Source organism: Rhamphochromis longiceps, linkage group LG23, assembly GCF_057381845.1.
Source record: "Rhamphochromis longiceps isolate RC_006_pf linkage group LG23, R_longiceps_female_GT1.1, whole genome shotgun sequence".
NCBI classification, from domain to species: Eukaryota; Metazoa; Chordata; class Actinopteri; order Cichliformes; family Cichlidae; genus Rhamphochromis; species Rhamphochromis longiceps.
Window position 1 is genome coordinate 928,142 of NC_140578.1, and position 19,718 is coordinate 947,859.

General features: G+C 47.0%; 1 protein-coding gene across 1 annotated transcript in view; it reads right to left on the reverse strand.

Annotated features, from left to right (window-relative positions):
• Positions 1-232: 232 nt before the first annotated feature.
• arhgef18b (rho/rac guanine nucleotide exchange factor (GEF) 18b) overlaps positions 233-19,718 on the reverse strand; it is a 38,073-nt gene continuing 18,587 nt past the window's right edge. The window contains exons 11-32 of the mRNA XM_085399473.1: positions 19,227-19,294; positions 17,616-17,661; positions 15,896-16,088; positions 15,243-15,349; positions 14,231-14,371; positions 13,669-13,919; positions 13,474-13,599; positions 13,257-13,374; positions 12,926-13,180; positions 12,753-12,829; positions 12,398-12,576; positions 12,199-12,272; positions 11,895-12,080; positions 11,608-11,757; positions 11,207-11,322; positions 10,675-10,737; positions 10,477-10,524; positions 10,078-10,359; positions 9,801-9,950; positions 4,653-4,980; positions 4,073-4,216; positions 233-3,680 (exon numbers count right to left, since the gene is read on the reverse strand). Of these exons, the coding sequence (XP_085255599.1) occupies positions 3,391-3,680; positions 4,073-4,216; positions 4,653-4,980; positions 9,801-9,950; positions 10,078-10,359; positions 10,477-10,524; positions 10,675-10,737; positions 11,207-11,322; positions 11,608-11,757; positions 11,895-12,080; positions 12,199-12,272; positions 12,398-12,576; positions 12,753-12,829; positions 12,926-13,180; positions 13,257-13,374; positions 13,474-13,599; positions 13,669-13,919; positions 14,231-14,371; positions 15,243-15,349; positions 15,896-16,088; positions 17,616-17,661; positions 19,227-19,294 (3,392 nt within the window). The 3' untranslated portion in view covers positions 233-3,390. The remainder of the gene's footprint in view (positions 3,681-4,072; positions 4,217-4,652; positions 4,981-9,800; positions 9,951-10,077; positions 10,360-10,476; positions 10,525-10,674; positions 10,738-11,206; positions 11,323-11,607; positions 11,758-11,894; positions 12,081-12,198; positions 12,273-12,397; positions 12,577-12,752; positions 12,830-12,925; positions 13,181-13,256; positions 13,375-13,473; positions 13,600-13,668; positions 13,920-14,230; positions 14,372-15,242; positions 15,350-15,895; positions 16,089-17,615; positions 17,662-19,226; positions 19,295-19,718) is intronic.

Here is a 19,718-nt window from a genome sequence, read left to right on the forward strand (position 1 = left end):
GACTGTTATTAAGTCGTCTAAACACAGGGTCAGTAACACCGCCGCGGCACCTCCGAGACACTGGGAGATGGCACGGGTGCCAGCTAATTGGGTGGTCAGGATTATTTTGACGAGCAGTGAATAAAAGTGCGTATGAGTCGGAATTATACGCTGCACGTGCGCAGCCAGTAAACAGTGCGTGCTGGACAGCAATGATCCAAACGCGCGGCACAAAGAGGACAAACAAAGCGAATTATTTCAAGACTTTTTATTACTAAATGTTTCTAATTCAGCAGTTTGTGTCCGCAGGTCATTCTAACAGTCGCAAAGTGAATAAAATAAACGGTACAAAAAAGCATCAGTTTTGCTGTGTGCTACAAACGTCATTAGACACTAAAGTTCACATGACAACAAAGACGCATTCTGAACATTCATTTTCCCTTTCAAGTATGCTACTATCCAAAGTGACTAGTGTAAAGTTGGCAGAGGAAATAAAACAAGTATTTACACGTTACAGGTCCAACAAATGCATTTCAAAATGTTTCCACACACACCGTCCACAGGGACGCCACCGACCGGCCCCCACGTTGGAAAGCAGAAACGAGACTACAGCGAAGCAACGTTTAAGACTCGAGTTGATCCACAAGGCAGCCTTCATCTCCCCGCTGAGGTTTCGTTAACGTCTCGGACCTGGAGCAGAAGCGAAGCACTCGAACACGAGCTGAAAACAGAAATGCAGACCGGAGGAAACGTCCCGAAAAGCTTAAGTGGCTTTTTCAGCTGAGATGATCTTCATGATCGAGTCTCACCTGTTAAGTAACCACCAGAGTAAGCTGGCTGATGAACCTGTGAACTTGCTTGTTGTGCCAAACTCGTGAGCGTCAGTCCAAAAATACAAGAAACTCACACACTACATATCAGCTGAATAAAAATGTAAATAATCGTTTGTGACTAAAGCGATATTTGAGATGAGGCGGCACATGAGCTGTAGCTCAGGCGGTAGAGCAGGTCATCTACTGATCGGAAGGCTGGTGGTTCGATTCCTGGCTTTACTACTAACCCCAATGCATCCATCGGAGTGTGAATGTTAGAAAGCACGACACCGAGCCCCGTCAGCTGAACGCCTCTTTGGTTTAACCAACTGAAACAAGTGGATCATTTCATCCATGAACTCAGTGAACCTGCGACCAGAGAGCCGACCGGCAGAGTACCGCCGCTGGTTAAATACCTTCATTTACACAGCAAATGATGAACGATTGTGATTTCTGCCAAGACTGCATTCAGGAAGGTGAAACAGTACCAGATTGTACATACACACGTGTGTATTTTAAGTGTATATACAGAAATACACATAACGGACACGTGTAGGAGGAGGGCGACCAGCATGTACAATAATATACATAATATACACAAAAACCTGCTCCTAGTCGAGCCCGTGATCACAGCTTCAGACACCAGCTCGTTTTGGATCAACAAACTCTGACGTCCACACGCGTGCAGAGGAACAAACCACAGCTGTGCCTCCACAGCTGCCACAGCATCGCTCTTCTGTCAGGCAGGCACAGAGATTTAAGACAAGGCTGACGAAACGTCTTCAACAATAAATACAGAACACAGTCAACAGAAACTCAAACCCGAACGGGCTAAAATGTACCCGCCAGGTTTTTTCTTACAAACTGTAAAGTCATCAAAATGAGCTCGAGTGACAAAAACATTTCAAAAACAGATTAAAATTTCATTAAACCTAAAAATAATAATAAGACTCACGTGGATTGAAATGGAAAATAAAGAACCTTTAAGCTGCTTCATTCCTCTGTGATCGTTTATCTCAAATTCTGATATTGGAAAAGCTGAATGTGACCTACAGCACGTTTTTATGTCTGCGTCAAACAGACACTGCTGATTGACATTTTTCCTCCCCAGACAGACAGCAGAGGACACGGCTCCCCACTGTGTCCAGAGCATCTCTCTAGCTCTGTATATATGGAATATGTCGGCCGTGTGCGTCCACTCAGAGAACCCGAGTTGCAATGTAACCAAATGCAGTCAAGAATCCCTGTGCAGCCTGTATATTCCATATATATGGAGCTGGACAGGTAGTCTCTTTACTCAGAGAACCGGGGTTATATTGTAACCAATTGTTCTATTTCACGATATATTTGATACTTTTCAGTATCTGAAGCCCACATCCTCTCTCCTGAAACCGTTCCGTTCCAATAGGTTGTCTTGTTTTTCTATTCAGGCTACTGACAAGAAAACTACAGCAGTTTAAAGATTGCTTTTAAAATAGCTTCCAGCATGAAATGTACAGGACACCCACTCGAGCTCCACTAACAAATGTTTCATACTGATGTGACTCATAAAGTGATGATGGGGGGCGGGGAGGGGCTTCCTGCGGTGAGACAAACTCAGTAAAGTGGGGACAAACTCAGACATCTGCAATTAGCTTCCTGAATAAGTATAAGTGGAAAATTATAGCCTTAAAATTAAAGCCGATGCTAATAAGTTTGTATTAGTTATGTTTCAGAGTCAGCAACAAACGGAGCGTAAAGATGGGAGAGACATTTATTTGTTGTTATTCAACACCCAGCGTTCGGGGAAAGAGTTGAAACTATGTGACAAAGATTGCGAGTTTGTCTCACTCTGCATGAGTTTCATTAGTTGCACAATTAGCCAAACTCCCCCGGGGTTGAAATGAAGTAACAGGACGCGACAGCTTAGACAAGACGGCTTTCATAAAAAGAGGAAAAACCAAGGACGTAATCAATAAACACAATTAAGACAAATAACAAAATGAAAGGAAGCTTCATCATTTTAACAGCTGTGCAGTCAGACACGACACAGTTTGTCCGTTCGTCCATCAGTCTGGGCTGAAGTATTTACACTGTGCAAATGAAACATCGAGCAGACAGTGTTAGAGTTTCTTTCACGTGGTTCCAGGTGCCGTAAGATCTCCGTCGCTTCCCCGACTGTCCTGATTTCACTCCTCTTGACAAAAAACAACCGTTTCTCTTCCTTTCAGTCACGTCCTGGTTCAGCTCTCATGGATAATGTCTTTGGATCGCTAAAACTTCATTTACACCTTTTTTTCACACTCCTTTGTTTCCCCAAAGGTCTCTCCTTCATGATTCAGCCAATTAAGTTTAGATATAAAACTTAAATAAAATAAGATTAAACGATTACACTAATACTGGCAGTTTAGGGCCAGATGAGGGTTATTAAAAACAAACGCCGTCTTTCTCTCCATGTGAACCACAGCAGCCCTCCTCCCTGCAACAAACCTCACCAGCCTTACTGAAACAATGCGTCTGCATTCACATGATCGCATGGAAGGTGCTCTTCAGAATGGGCCTTATGGTTTAATGGGGATGACGATCAATCCCTGGACTGGATTTTTCCTCTATCGTAAGTTCAGAAGAAGATGACATCCTCCTTATTGAGGTCCTCTGTGGTGAACTTGTAGGGCGGCGGCAGGCTGTGGCTGAGCCCTTGAACCTGTGCGCTGGGATTGAGGCTCTGCGGCTGCACGGGGGAGTGGAACTGAAGAGCGCCGGTGCTCTGCGAGTGGGGAGGTATGATGGGAGGCTGCAGGGAGGGTTGAGGATGGGACTGTGCAGGAGGCATGGGGGGCTTCTGAACATTTGGAGGGTGGGAGCCAGACTGGATGTCTGGTCCAGCGTTGTCTAGAGAACTGGGCTGATCTGCAGGAAAGGCAATAAGAACAAAGAATTATTGCAAACACAGTTATTCACAGCAGCTCGATGCAGTCGGGCTTACTCATACAGGAATGTAGTCACATAATCCTGCCAGAGCTTTTTTCTTTGTAGCTGCAGCAGAGAGGATTAAAACGTCTGTGTCAGCAGCACCGCTTGATATTAATCATACATGAAACTGATAGGTGTTTACACAGGGTGAGGCTGGGCATGCAGACTTCAGAGAGGAATGTGACTGGGTGGGGTCAGGTTTGCCCAGGTGGAGAACGCAACTCTTTTGTTTGCATCTATGAGAACCAGGATTAATAATGCAGCAGGCAAAGACGGACGAGAGGAGATTGTGTTTGAGTTCGTCTGATTGAGCGCGTGCGCAGCGATACCTGTGTGGTGATGCTGGGTGTGCGACTGAGGAGGGGCCAACATCGGGACCTGCTGGTGGGGGCTGACGGAGCGCTTGACCTTGTGGGCGTTGTCCTCTTTGGTGGAAAGCTTCAGTGGGAGCACCTGCTTCGTGTCCAGCGAGGCTGCGGGGAGACCGAGGGAGGGGACGGGGAGCAGAGAGATCAGATTAGATGAGGCCACTGTTTGATAAGCCTGACCCAGTGAGGACTGCCATGTGATTCTAATGAGACCGATCAGGCCGAGCGCAGGTCAGGCAAGAAAATCCATTTTAATAGAGAGTCTGCTGCACTGATTAACATCACCTACGGGAGGGAGAGACTTAGAGCCTAACGGCCTACACCCAGAGTGCTTCGCTCAAAAAGCACCTGAGCTTTACAAACTGCTTTGAGTAAACAGTCTCTCACGAGTGTGAGCAAGAGACGACCCGCACCGTTATCACCTTCCTTGGTACCTTTCTAAACAGGACTGCACTGTATAGTATTTACACCTGTGGCCATTTAATATCAAGTCTGCAAGTGCTGGAATTTCTGATGCGCGGCCATGATCCCGGCGCCTCACCGGTGCTGTCGGTGCGATGCGAAGCTTTGCCGCTCTTGCTTCCTTTCCCTTTGCTGCTGTTGATTGCTGCCAGCTTGGTGGGGATCTGCTGCTGAACCCCGACCGGCTTGTGCAGCTGGTTGGTGGTGCTGAAGAGATGGAGCGGCACCTCCGTCTTTAGCGGCAAAGTCGAGGAGCCCGTCTCACGTCGCGCTATCACCTCGGGACGCTCCGGATAGTCGGCTTGTGCCACGGACATGCTGCCACGCACCAGCGGCTTCGGAGGCAAGTCGGCGGACCCGGAGGACATGAGGAGATCTCCATTTAGACTTCCAGAAAGGGGAGCCACCTGCAGGACAGGAAAGAACGGGTTATTCTTAAGGTGGACTTTTAAGCTCAGTCTCCGTATCGATGCGTCGATTCAGTTTAGAATCACAGCTGCAAATGTTTGCACAGCCCGTGTGTGCGTGTGCATGAGAACACAACTGCAAACAGCTGCAGAGAATACACAGATCGCACGCCATGAATCGTCTGCCCTCTGTAATGGCAGGGCGTCATCAAATCTGCTGAGGCGCTGGGTATTTACGGGCTAAAGAGGGAATCAGAAACACATTGGGCTCTTGCTGAGCATGCATTTTGGTACATCTGGTGCAAGCTTTTGATTCCCCCCCAAAGCTGCTTGAGGACAAAGCGCACAGAGACACAGACACAGAAAATCAGAAACATAAAACCCTTAATAATCCGTGCGCACACAAAGGCGTGTCGAACAAAACGAACAGGACTGCTAAACAAGCAGGCGAACAGGAAAACGGCTCCGGTGACATGAGCGGATAATAGGAATCGCATTTTCCACTTAATTACTAGAAGGGAGGAAAGACGATCTGGAGGCCGAGTCAACGTCAGCGTCCGAGCTGCACTCAGTGAGACGGATTTCTGCAACAATGCAGTGATGTGGTGTTTGTGTTAACAATCCCACAAGTTTCATCGCCACAAAGGCTCCTTTCAGCGCACTTTTGTAAGAAATACTACACAACCAAACTTTGCTAATCCGCCTCTGCAGCGCTGTGACCCAGTTATGGTGGAGGATGATATTTATCTGACATTATATAAGAAGTCAAAGAACAATGGCCGACTACGAATCAGCCAGAAGGGGTTAACTCTTCACCGTCCTCTTACGTGATAATGATGATGATGAGAACAACAGACAGGAAATCTTTGGGGATTACTACCATGGTCTTAATTATAAAAATAAACGAACAGCCTTCCTCTAAACGGTGTTTAATGTTGTACAAATATCAACATCAGTTTCTCTGTGGCATCAGCCTGTCTGCGAGCAGTCCACGTGCAACGTGATTGATGCTGCTGCTGACACTTCCTGTGGCGATGGGGAACGCCTGACTGAAGGCAGACTCATCCGAGCGCTCTCGTGTGCAGACTGTAGCTTCCTCTAGCCGAGACCGTGAAGGGGCCCTCTGTGGGCGAAGTCTCCATTCATCCTTTCTTGACCCCTCGGTTTTGCTTCTTCTCCGTAATTTTTCCTCTTTCGGCACTCGCTCATCTCGGCACACAGATCCTTCATTGTTCCCACAACAAGGTGATCTGCTTTAAGCGACGCAAACAGCAGGTTTCCAGGGCAGTAAACCACGCACGAGCTGCCGAGCACAAAGAGCTCTGACTGACAGCACATAAACAATTAGCACTGGCTGCCTTCCAGAGGGTACTGCTAATGCTGGGTTTGGACTAGCTGATTACAGAGCCAGGTTCCTCTCAGCCTGCATATTCCCATATCATAATGTATCCACGAACCCTGCACAAAGACTTCTATATGCTGACAACACCAGCTCGGGGCTTTTAGCTGGGAGTAATTCATGTGTTGAACAGTGACGTTAAAAATGTTTTTTATGGTTAATTTGCAGCTGTGATCCAGGCTGAAGTCACGAGATTAGCAGGCAAAACACGTTTAATCCAAAATCAAACTGCACCTAAGTAAATCCTACAGTTCCTGAATGTGGTCCGACTCAGAGAAAGCACCATGGTGGAACACGGTGTTTCACAGCAGCTGTTATTCATGCCACAAAATTATTAGCCAGCATTTCTTATTAATGCCTGATGAATCTTTTAAGTCTCGCATCAATCAAAAGATCAAACATTTCCATCTTTTCCACTCAGCACAAGTTTTGGACTTCAGTCGATTCTCTACAAATAACAAACATGTGGAGGAACTTTAACCCATTTATGACGTTTCAGTCACTCGCCGGCTGCAGAGGGAGAAAGCAGCCGTGTCTGTTTGGGTTCTCCTTACACCAACAATGATCAATACACTGCAGCTTTATCAATAACATGTCACAGCCTGTTATTACCTTAAAAATCCTCATTAATCCCAAAAAAGCAACTTTCCAGTAAAAGTACTTTGAATGTAAAGCAGTACTTTCCTCTCTCAGAGCAAATGATTCACTGGGAGTAATTTGCTAATATTGTGGTTAAAGACTGAACAGTACTGCACACAGCGTACAGCTAACAGGTGGGAATAGCCACAGTGACAGATGGCTCAGAGAAAATATCTGCCCTCGAGCGCAGTGCTCAGCTCCACAAAGCAACTGCTAGCAGCTGATTATAGAAGAACCCAGAAACAGGCCTTTAGGTTTCTGTGCACATGGTGAGGTGTTGATGAGTGTTTACTGCGAGCTTCACAGAAACACACTGAGACCAAAGCAATTAATATCAGTCTGGAGGCTAAAGCCAAAGAGCAACAAGAACTTTTACTTTGTTTGTTCGTTTGCAGACTTTATGTTTTAGTCACATTTGTGTGTCTTCACATAAAGAAATCAGAGAGGATCTAAATAACACCGTTATGCATGTTTGGCTCCTAATTATTCCACCTTTGTGCTTTCGTGCTCACTCTTAGTAGCTCCTGTTGTCTCGCACTGCCCTTTACGTCACATTTTTAGGTACACCCATTCAGCTGCTCGTGAAACAGCTGGTGCATGGAGCAATTTGGCCAACTGTTTCTTGATCATGTTGTTTACGTTCACTTAAACCTAGAAATCGAGATGTAACCTCAGCAACGCTTGGCTTTTATGACCTTCCAATTACAAGAGTACTGAACAATCAGACCACAGCCAACCCAAATCCCGGGGCCAACTACGATCAGACGAGATAACACAGATCAAAGAGGAAAAAAAATGCTCTCTTCAGTCAGAACATGTCAAAACCTGCACAGTTGTTGCTCACGTATGTTAAGAAATGCGCACACAGAAGCATGTCTCTTTTTATGAGTCTAATCAAAGCTCTCTGCGATTGCTGATGAGTCCTCATTTTGGTTGGTGGCAGATAAATGTCTGTTGATATCAGCTTGGCCAGGAGCCTGGAACAGATCCTGCGGGTGTAGCTAATGAAAAGACCGTTTGATGTGTTTGACACAGAGGGAGAAGAAACCACTTCCAAATCTCTCCAAACAACAGCCAAGAAAGTCCCAGCCAACAGCATAGAACTGAAACCCATAGACGCTGCACGTATGTACAAAATGCACGCACAAAGACTGATTACATAGGTTGTAAGTGTGATGTAGTTCAGGTCTCATCTTGCAGTTCATGCAACAAACTTCACAGAAACCTTTTTCACCGTCACCGTTTCAGCAGAGGCCTCTATAATTAGAAGAGGATTACTCATGACAGAGGATTAGGTCAGTTCACCCAGAGGCTCTGCTGCTTCATCAGAGGGGATGCGGTTCTCCTGGAGCCACTGAAGTACTCCAGATATGACTCACAGTCAAAGGCCTCTGCAGCTTGTAATGAGATGATAACTGCAATAATTCACATCAGCTGGTTATGTTTGTGTACATCCTGAGTCTACACTCCCGTTACTCGAGGTCTGGGGCATTAAAAAAGGTTCCTAACATGAAATCTGTGAGAATGCACGAGGGCAAAGGTCACCGTGTGAAGCTGAGCAAAGTTACAGACTATTTTAAAAAAGGAATCCACAGTTGCAAAAGAGCTCTGTAGCGCTTTCTGGGACGTGTCTGGGCGTGAATGAACAGCGTCGTGTTAGCTGACAGTTAGTCAGCATGGTATGCAGGCTGGAGACGCTGGCCAATCAGCAGAGAGGGACTTATGACATAACTATAGATTGCAATCAGACAGAAATACATGCATATGAGCCCATGTAACAGCACCAATGGTTTACAGACTTGAGTAATTGCAGTCCAGTGACGGTGAATCACTGTGCTGCAGTCAGAGTCATCACAACATCATTGGAAAAAGGCAGCACGCACATGGTGTGCGTGTAGCTGGTAGCTTTTCACATTCACGCTGTAATATTAGTATTTGAAATTAGCTTTAGGTATTTCTAGAGGCTGTGAAAGAGCTTGAGCCAACACATCGCACTGTTACATAAATCATAACACTTTTTCAGGTAAGCAGGAACCAGAGCGTGCAGTGAGTCCCGGGTCTGCGCTGAGCTGTGTCAGAGTGAATGTGGCGGCGCTCTGTTCATGGACGCATAAAGCTTTGCTGTATCAGCTACAAATGAACGAAGTCAATTCAAAGTATGTGATTCAGGCGCTGATTATAAATGCTCTATCCACTGATATTTTTTTTCTTTGACAAACAGATAAAATCTGTGTCAAGACAAAAGTTGCCGGTGCACACAGACACCCCACTAAGCTGTAATTGGTTGTTGCAGACCTTTGAAAACACTAAAGGCTGATATTAAGTAGCTCCTTGACAGATTTGTTAGCATCGGGCATGAAATTACAGTCAGTGGCTCTGTCTCAGAACTGCTCTCCCATGAAGCTCACAATGCAACGCATTGTAGCGTAAGGAGAGGAAGCATAAGCAAAGACGAGAGCGGCTGGGGGGTAAGGAGATGAAGCACACAGAGGTGTGTTTTCAACCGTCAGTGTAACATCAGCCCGTCTATGACACCGATGCTTCTCCCACTCGTAGGAGACCCGATAAGCAACTTAACAAAGGGTCCTGTGGCAGCTTCTTCATGTTTCCACTTCAAAGTGATGAAGAGAGAAAGGGCACACGGACACACTAATGAACCATCGTGCAAAAGCGAGCACAAAGAAATTAAATGCTTCAAATCAAATGCATGCAACACGTGTGAGCCCGTAATACATCATAACAATAACAACAGTGCATGTGGCCACCAGCACGGGTGCCCCACCTCAATGGTCTTCCTCTTGATCTTCTTCTGGTGTTCCAGGCGTTCCTTTTCTTTCTCCACAGCTCTGGTGGACTCTCTCAGTCTCTCCAGGTCCTGCTGGTACGTCTCCCTCTGCATGTCCAACTCCTCCTTCTCTTTTGCCAGTTGCTCCTGCGCAACAAGAAGTGATGCTGCAGCTTAGGCTTTGTTAAATATAAGCTCAGCAAGTTTAGTCTTCAGCAAACAGAAAGCCAAACGTAACTGTCCTGCAGCTCTTAGGTAACAGAGAGCACCTCACCTCCGTCCTCCTGCACTCCTCCTCTCTTTGTCGTAGCCTGGCCTCGGTAGCCTCCACCTGCTGGCGGTGCCTCTCCCTCTCCTTCTCCCAGCGCTGCTGCTCCTGCCGGTGCTGCGACTGCAGCTTGTGGAGGCTGGCCAGCTCCTCTCTCTGCAAGGCCAGAGTCCGCTGCTTCTCCTGCTCCAGGAGCACGTTCCCCTTGTGGCGGCCGGGCAGGGAGGCCCGCTCCGTCAGCGAGGCCCGCTGCAGCTCGATCTGACTGTCCTGCTGCGAAACAATGGCCTGAAGAGACACACGAGACCAGGTGAAACAACAAAAACGTCGCAGACGATGATGAGCAGCTGAGATGTTATTACATACTAATGCATTTCATTTATAGAGTGAAGGGCAGACTTTCACCTCCAGACTGTAGAGCCTCTGTGAGAGCATCAGCACTCTGTCAAAGAACTAGAGTGCAAAGACAGACAAGGTCAGCACGCTCAAATATCCACAACACAACATTTTACTGGGTTAATAAACATCTCATGGCTGCAGCAGGCACGACTGCGAGCATCAAAGCTGACATTGTTGTGTAGCTGAGAGATAAGAGGCGCTTACTTCAGCCTCTGGGAACGAGTCGGACCAGATGCGATTCCACCGGGCAGGAGAGCTCTCGTCGACCTGAGCGAGAGACACACAGCGAGCCATCAAACTGCAGTGCTGCACATCACGTACAGTACAATATAAAATATGACCTCAGCACTGAATTATTTAATTTCAGTTTAGTAGAATTAATTTTGTGAAAAAATCCAAAAGTGATTCCAGGAAACAGCCGTGAAAAACGAATAATAAAGTTTAATAAAAGACGAAAACCGAAACGTGTGAAGTATTAGTTCAGAGCACTGAACAGAGTCTGCTGGCTCTGCTGTCCAGGAGAGACGTTTACTGGAATCAAATGAATGTTCAGAGAATTTGTTTATCGAGGTTTCATCTATGTAGACACAGATGAAGTCACCTGCAAGCACGTGGAAGTTTCCAGAGGACTTGCTCTGGTTCTTACTATTTACAGGAAATAACACCGACTCATCCCGAGGCGTGTGTGTGTGTGTGTGTGTGTGTGTGTGTGTGTGTGTGTGTGTGTGTGTCCTACCGTCTGCTCCAGGGCGTGGCTGCCACAGAGGTCTTTCAGCTGAGGGTCAGAGCTGGCTCTTTGACTCCTGTCTCTGTTTCTGGACTCGGCAGAAAAGTTCTTCTTCACACTGCCATCTGGCACACACACACACACACACACACACACACACACACACACACACACACACACACACACACACACACACACACACACACACACACACACATTAACAAATCACAAACGCTTGGGGGGGAAAGAAACTGACCGGCAAACGGTCATAATCTAGGAGAAACTTCACACATACAACCAGATTTGTGTGTAAACTGTCCCCACAGATGTATTTATTCATGTGTATTTATCTGTCCTGTATGTGTGACGTCAAACAGACTTCTTTGCGGCTCGCGCTGTGCTGGACTCACTCTTGTTGAAGATGGCGGGGCTGCTGTCGTAGCCCCCAAAGGTGTCGGCTCGCCTGGGCAGAACCCCAGAGCCGCTTCCTTCCTCCCACCTGGCGGGTGCAGGAGGCCCCTCCCTCACTCCAGACTGCAGCAGGTTCTGAAGGTTCTCCACTGAAGCCAAAACAAATCAATAATATTACAACCTACTAATTTATGCAGCAGCTGAGAGACGAGAACACGTGTGTGTGAACGTCATTTAATTCCCTTTGAAACTTAGATGCACGTATTGTCATGCGGCCTGGTCCTACCCTCAGTGATAGCTCCTTTGAGCAGGACCTCCCCCTGCTGGAGGTCTGAGAAGTCTCCTCGAAGCAGAAGTCTGGAGCGCGACGCTGCGTCTTCCAGCCCTGCCACAGACTCGGCCATGTCCGCAAACAGCTGAAGCTTCTCGGTCAGCGCCTGCGTGATCACTGCATCCTTCTGGCTAAGCCGTTCTACAGTTGGGAAGCATGACACAGAAGACTCATTCCTGGACAAGCTTTAATATTCTAGACTTCTAGATAGTTGAAGGGTAAGACAACACACGAGCACCACCTTGTGGCCTCTAGTTACCTCGAAATTCTTTAAACCTGGAAGCTCGCGCCTCTTCTTCCTCACTGAACAGCCTTTCCTCAGTGTGAGGACAGCTAACGGGGGAGAAGACAGGAGCCAGATGAGGAAAGGATCCTGGCTTTGATTGAGGTGTGTGAACACTTTCTTTGGATTAGCCCGAGTGATAAACAGATGCGTGTTTGTGTGTTGCTGCAGCTACCTCTCTGCAGCTTGTCGTATTTGCGTCATCCATGAGTTTCGGTCCTCCTTCGAGCCGGTGTGGATCTCATACATCTCCGGCTCATTGGAAGAGGCACAGATGAGAAACATGGCTTTCTCCTCGTGGGCAACCTCCCTGACTATGAGCTTCTGGAGAGAGATAACTGACGGCTTGTTATCCTGGGAGGACCAGAAGAACAAAAGAGAGGAGGGGGCGGAAACGAGAATGAGAGCTGAACCGATGAGTTTACAAACCTGTCGCCCGTCACAGCAGAATTCTGCTCCTTCTTTCCAAAACACACCGAGCACATTTCTCTTTGATGCCCTTTTATTTTCATAGATACCGACGTACTCACCACTGCAGCAAATACATATTTCTGATCTTTTTCTTGCAGCAAAAGCAACACATCTGACAGCAGCACGGCAAGAATATCTAAAGGAAGAGCAACAGAAATGACAGCTTATTGATTTATAGAACCAGAACACGTGCACAGACAGCAGAGGAGTCATAGTTTTATTATGTGATAACCTTTGAGTCTGCCTGAAGCAGCTCTCCAGCTGACTGTGCCCTCATGAAGCAGCCGTCTCCGGCCCGGCGCGAGGTCCTCCCTCCGAAAGACACGACCGTCTTTGAATTTCCCCTGTGCCTTCGGCTCCATCCTGAGGTGTATTTCTCTGAGCCTGGAGCTCTTCTCGTGGAGATTAACCAACGTGTCCACCCGTACGATGGTGTCTTTGATCAGACCCAGCGCCCGACTCAAATCCACATGCTCGTCCGTACCAGCTAGGAACGAGGAAGAAATGATTAAACACAGCGAAGTCGTTCTGGGCAGTAACTGTGATCTACGGAGCAGAAATACCTTCAGTGTTGTGAAGAATGCGCTCAACTAGTACCGGGTACTTTGTAATCCGCTGTGTCACCAATAAAATACACTCAGTCACTCCGAGCCGCCGCACAATAGACAGGTGACTGATTTTCTGCAAGAACAAAAGCAGAAATATTTGATTTGACGCTGCACGGTAACCAACGCCTCTTTAATGTGACATGATGCAGCTAATTCTGTGTCGGCGTCGTACTCGGATGATGTTTTGGAACTTTTTGTTGTTTTGCAGCTGATCTTTGTAGTAGCTGACAGCTTCAGGGTGGTGACTGCAGAAATCTCCATAGCTGTCCTTCATCTTCTCTCCGATTTCACCTGAGAACTGGACAAAGAACAAACGTCAGCTCTGTCGCCGATGGTGGGCATCAGCGTGCGTGCGTCTCCTCCATACCTGTGCGATCAGGACGTCTGCCAGTTTGTTGATGGTGTAGTTCCTGTCGCTGGGCGGGACGAGGCTTTCTCGCCGCCGCTCTTTGAGACGAGACAGGAAGTTTGTGTGAAGGTCGAGGAGGTTTTCCAAGCGGGGAAACAGACAGTCCAGCCTTCCTGCGTCCATCTGGAGGTTCTCCTTCAACTCCCGGACGTAGACGCGCAGCATGATCTTCAGAGTCCTCACATGATGCATCTCTGTCTGCATCAGCTCTACAGGACGACACGCATGTTCTGTAATGCACGTGTGTGTGTCGTGCACTGAGGTGCTGGATGTTGCGTAAAGCTCCTGGTTTTCCCCTCATCTACACACTCCGTTACATTTAGGCTTTTTAAACACACACATTTACACATTAAGGTTTATTTACAGCTCTCGCTGAATTAAATGTGCGATTCCAACTGTGTTACACTTAAAGTGCACGGCCCAATCAGTGTGCCTTTCAAAGCGCCGTCTGCACCCACTGATCCGCGCGACAGGCGGCTCACTGGCCGGACACGTACAGGAAAAATGAAATCACACTTACCGTATATCACGTCTTGTCTCTTCGCCGTTTCTTTAGTGTGCTTTTTGAGATACTGCTGATCAACCGCCGAACTCCACGAGTCTGCCTCCAAATCCTGAGCATCAGACTCCAGATCAGCCCGCACAGCTGCATAGTGAGCATCTGAGGAGAGCAGCAGAGGCATCACACCTGCTCTGCTTTGTTGGTTATAATTATTTTGAAAAGGACTTCTGAATATTGCATGATGACACCTCAACATGTGCAGAATTTTATAAATAATGACGATTCCTAAATGACCGTTATTGTGCAGGGTCCCTGTTTAACAGCTCATCCTTCTGAACTAAAGGATTTCCCGTCGCCTAAATGAGACAGTTTATAAAATCATCAGCGCGGCCGAGACGACGCGCGGCCTTGTTTTCATCTTTTAAACGATCTGTAGCAACTTTGTGTCTCACTACAGGAAACTTGGTCGCCTCTGCAGAGGCGAGCAACACTAGTTCAGACACGCTACAGTCGCTTCCAGCAATGCCGAACCCGCGTCGCACGTTATCATCAAGGTCGCTTTCCTCAAAGGGCCGATAACAAAGTGTGACTCCTCCTCAACAACATATGATCTCCGCCCCTTTCATCAGTTATCCATGAGCACAGTGCATGCTGTGATGTTCTTAATATCAGAGATAATATAGGTGATCATCCTCCATATTGATAACACAACTGTGAGGAAAAACAACCATCCTGCCCTGTCATACATTGTTAAAGCGTGGAATAAAACGGGTATCGGCAGAAGCCCTTTCATAAATAAGCCCATAGAGTCTCCAGCCTAGAATACAGGTCGAGGTCAGTCCTGAACCCACAAGTCAAACCAGCAGGACACACAAAGCCCTGAAGGTGAGCTGTCGCTCGAGCAGGCAGCTCTCAGAAGACTCAGTCTGAGAAAAGCTGGTCAACAATTTCCCACTGATACCAACTGAGACTGGAACTGTTATTCCAGTAATTCCAGTTCAAGCCACATTTCAGTCACTCAGCTGCTCACCTTCTACAATGATGGACTCGGTGGTCGAAGGAGCGAGGGAAATCGCGTCTTCATTGTAGCGTTTGGAGCGGGGAGTGTCCGTCTCATCCATCTCCCCAGGGAGGGATCTGAGGGAAGACAACCACAGGTCCAAGGTGGCATACATGGTGAAATGGAAACAACGTGATGCTGCTAGCAGCCAACACGTGCGTTTAAAGACCCAAAGTAGCAAATAAATCAAAGAAAGTAGAGAAAATCTTTCCTGATTTCTTCTTCTCCACCTACTCTTTCACTGCCCCCCCCCGTTACCGAGCCATGCAGCAGAAAAGCAGGCAGCTGCAAGCCGTCTACACTCAGCTTCACAGGGCGTCATATTAGAAGAGACAGCCTGCCTTTAAGTGTCGACTATAAAAACATCTTACGGTGGCAACGGCAAAATATCGTTTGAGCTAAAGAGACGAGAATCTAAAAATATGAGACATTTACATACAGCAGAGCCTGCAAACATCGACAGTGCAGCAATATACGTTTCAGAGAAAGACTGCTCTGTGCTCCTCTGTGAATCTTTCAACTCAAAAAACAAAGAAAATCTCTTGAAAAGGAAACGAGTGAGAAAGTTTTTGAAAGAAAAAAAAAGGTTTTTCAGGGGAGAAGTGGATGAAGTCCATACTCACGCTGAACTATTGTTGTAATGAAGGTTGTGGCCAATGCTGGAGGTAGCAGCCGTGGAAGTGCTGGTGGCGAGGGCGGTTTGCGAAGCGCTAGATCCCAACGCACTAATGGTCATGCCTGGGCCACTGAACGAACCTCGATGGCCATCCAGGGCCTGAGATGCGGCCGGGCCTGCCTGATCCCACTCTCTGTGCGCTGGGAAATAAAGACGAGAGACAGGTGATCGGATGCAATTAGAGGACACAGAAGAGGAACATGAGGACAAACGAGGAGAGGACAGAGAGAAAGGAGAAGATGACCGGCGAAGTGGAGCGGAGGAGGAGCTCTTCGTGTCCTGCCCGAGCCGACCCCAGTGCTTTCTCAGCCAGGATTGCGGCAGGGATCGGAAGAATCTGCAGGTGATCATGTCGCGGTGCATCAACATTCGCATCCCCACACGTCCAGACAGACCCCACGAGGAGGCGGAGGACGCTTTGAAGGGTCCCTTTGTTTGGAAAGATCTTTTAGCAACCACCAGCTCCATTGCAAAGGTCTTCAAATCGGATGAGTGAGTCAAGGAGAAGTGCAATAATGCAAACTGAGCGAGGTCACCAGTGTAAACAATGAGCCGAGAACAGCGCGAACCCCGCTTTTATACGCAGCCCACGAGACCCTTCAAGCCCGAGCTCCTCAGTAGAAGTAACTTCTAGAAAGACGCACACCCTTTGATGTTTCTCGCACTTTCTGATCCTTCACGCCTCCTCAATTCCTCCCTCTCTTGCTGATCTTCCTGACCCCCTGCACAAGCTACTGATTGGCTGGAGGCAAGACATGAGGCAAAACCAGGTGTGGGTGACAGGCCCCCAGCTGTTCACAAGAGACTAACAACTGCTACAGGAGATTAACTTAAGCTGCTGCCGCCGCCGCTCACGTCCCCCGTGGGTTCGCTCGCATGCAACCGGACCTGCTGCATGTTACAATTAGCGATGAGTGAGTTTTCCTAGGATGAATAAAAGCAAATGCATTTGTATCATAGTCAGCAAAGCCCATGAAAAGACCAAAACCACTTATATATTCATCCTGCTAAGCAGTATCGTCTGTGTACCACCGGGTGATTAGCCCCCTCAGCTGTACTCAGAGCACCATTGCTCAGATTTAACACTTGCTTTTGAGGAACGACTTTAAAAAGACTAAAACGTGCAGCTTCACCCAGTCTTTTATTTTCTTTCTAAATGCTTTTGTTCAACAATGACGCCCTGTGGCCAAGCGTAAGATGAATGAGGTCAGAATGCACAGGTGACACTTGTGCAACACTTCATAGCAGTATTAGTACAGCAGCTCTGTCTTTATATGAAGTCGATACATAAACAACATTTCAAAATCAGAGTTTGGACAAAAGGTAAACCAGAAGTAAATCTGACTGTTCTCAACGGTGGCTAATCATCACCTTCGCCTACCGGCTGTTGGAGGCCAATCTCCCCCTCCTATGCTCAGTGTGTAGGCGCACACACCACAGAGAAGCAGACCCACAGACACACAAACACACACACCAGAAAGAAATAGGACAAGTCCACCATCAGATGTGTTGAGGGTTCATGTTTTTAATCCTCTGGTGTGGCAACCAGCTTTCTAATTAGACATATAAAGCCACCTTCTGAGCCATCGATGAACCCCCATAGTTACACTGATACTGTGTCAGTGGGATCGGCGAGCACCACATCCGCACATCAGCGCTCTACTCACCGAGGTTAGGAGATCCTGATGAGCTAAGCTTCGGTAGCGTATCTCTCTGCGTGGAGAAAATAAAGAAAGACGACATTTTTAAGGCCAGTTTCTCGTGCTTTTATCAACAGAGTCAGATTATAAAATTATACAACATTGCACACAGTTAGTCTTTATTAACAAGAAGTCGAGCTGCAAATGAGCCGGGAAAAGCGCCCCGACAGAAGTGGATTCACGCGTCTGTGAGGGGATGAAGTAGCTTCATGCACCACCTTAATTTCTTTTACGATTCCTATTTTGTTCTCAGTCTTCTGTCTTACTCTTACATTTTTGAATGAGACAAAAAAGAGGAAATAATGTCAGAAAACGTACAACACTGGAATTTATAAAGTCTGAGTTATATTTCACTTTAGTTTGTTTAATAAAAATAACAAATGAAAAACAAATGAGATTATTTGTTCCACTTCCTGATATAATTGGACATTACAGCCCTTTGAAATAAGATGTCCAGCACATTGTGTGCTTAAAACCCAGAAACGTGTCCACACAAGTCACTGCGTGCACGTCACTGTCCCTTCATGCACCATCTCTACTTTCAAGATTAGGCTTCAAACTTTCCTTTTTGCTAAAGCATATAGTTAGGGCTGGACCAGGTGACCCTGAATCCTCCCTTAGTTATGCTGCAATAGACGTAGGCTGCCGGGGATTCCCATGATGCACTGGGTTTTTCCTTTCCAGTCACCTTTCTCACTCACTATGTATTAATAGACCTCTCTGCATTGAATCATATCTGTTATTAACCTCTGTCTCTCTTCCACAGCATGTCTTCATCCTGTCTTCCTTCTCTCACCCCAACCAATCACAGCAGATGGCCCCGCCCCTCCCTGAGCCTGGTTCTGCTGGAGGTTTCTTCCTGTTAAAAGGGAGTTTTTCCTTCCCACTGTCGCCAAAGTGCTGCTCATAGGGGGTCATATGATTGTTGGGTTTTTCTCTGTATCTATGAAGCGCCTTGAGGCGACTTTTGTTGTGATTTGGCGCTATATAAATAAAATTGAATTGCTTTCTGATCAGCGCTCCATCAAATCAATTAACGCTAAAAATCCCCAAAAATAATTTTTAAGAAGTATGACTTGTAGACTAGGATAAGTCCTCTTGATGCTCCAGTGAGCTCATATTGTGCAGATGCATAAGAGACGGTGTATGTTTGGGAGTCATGGGCGCGGTTGTTGCAAAATGTTTCGACAGCCCTCGTATTGAATGTGGAAATTACAAGCAGCAGCATCATCATCGACACTTCTGTTTACGCCCGCTTCACTGTCACAGTGAACACTGAATCCTGCCGTCACGGTCAAACAGCAAATTCTCGTTTCATCATCAATCCAAAAGTCATTTTAACATAAACATTCCTCCAGATTTCTCATGCTTGACAAAATAAATCCCGTCTGAAGGTTTCTACGTGTCATCACTGCCAGCGTTGCACAGAAGCACTAATGGTAATCGAACCACAGAAGAGGACACAGGAAGTGATATGCAACTCCTTCGTGCAACATCACATTAAAGTCCAGGCCTGTAGAGCGCAATCAAACCCAGCGTGGCCTAATCGTGGCTGCTCGCCGTGTTTCGAGTGTTTACCTTATTCTTGCTGCTGGTGCACTCCCCCAGCAGAGACTTGCAGCTCTTGTGAACGTTCACAGCGCAATCTGAAAAACACCAGGGCAGAAACTTACAGTCAGTGTATCATTAGTCTTTGCAGGAGCAGGTTTATACAAGACCACAAAGTTTTGGCAATGATGCATGTTTGAAATGAAAAAGAACAACATTTGAGCAGCTCCTGAAGGCGACGCCATCACAAGTACAAAGCTGTGATTCAGACAAGGCAAAGAAACAGAAAGCTGAAGGACAGCACTTTCAGCTCATGCAAACAAATCACAATGTTTGTTTTCAGGCATGTATTTGTACAGTAAAACTGGTGGGACTGGTGCAACAGTGGCTGTGGCTTCTGTTTGTTTCCCCATAAAGACACAGAGTCAGAGCGCAGTCGGACCAGCAGCTTCCTTTTTCTCAGTAACAGGTTTATATTTCTGTCTTTATTAAACCCAAAGCTGCTGCTGCTGCATGTTTAGA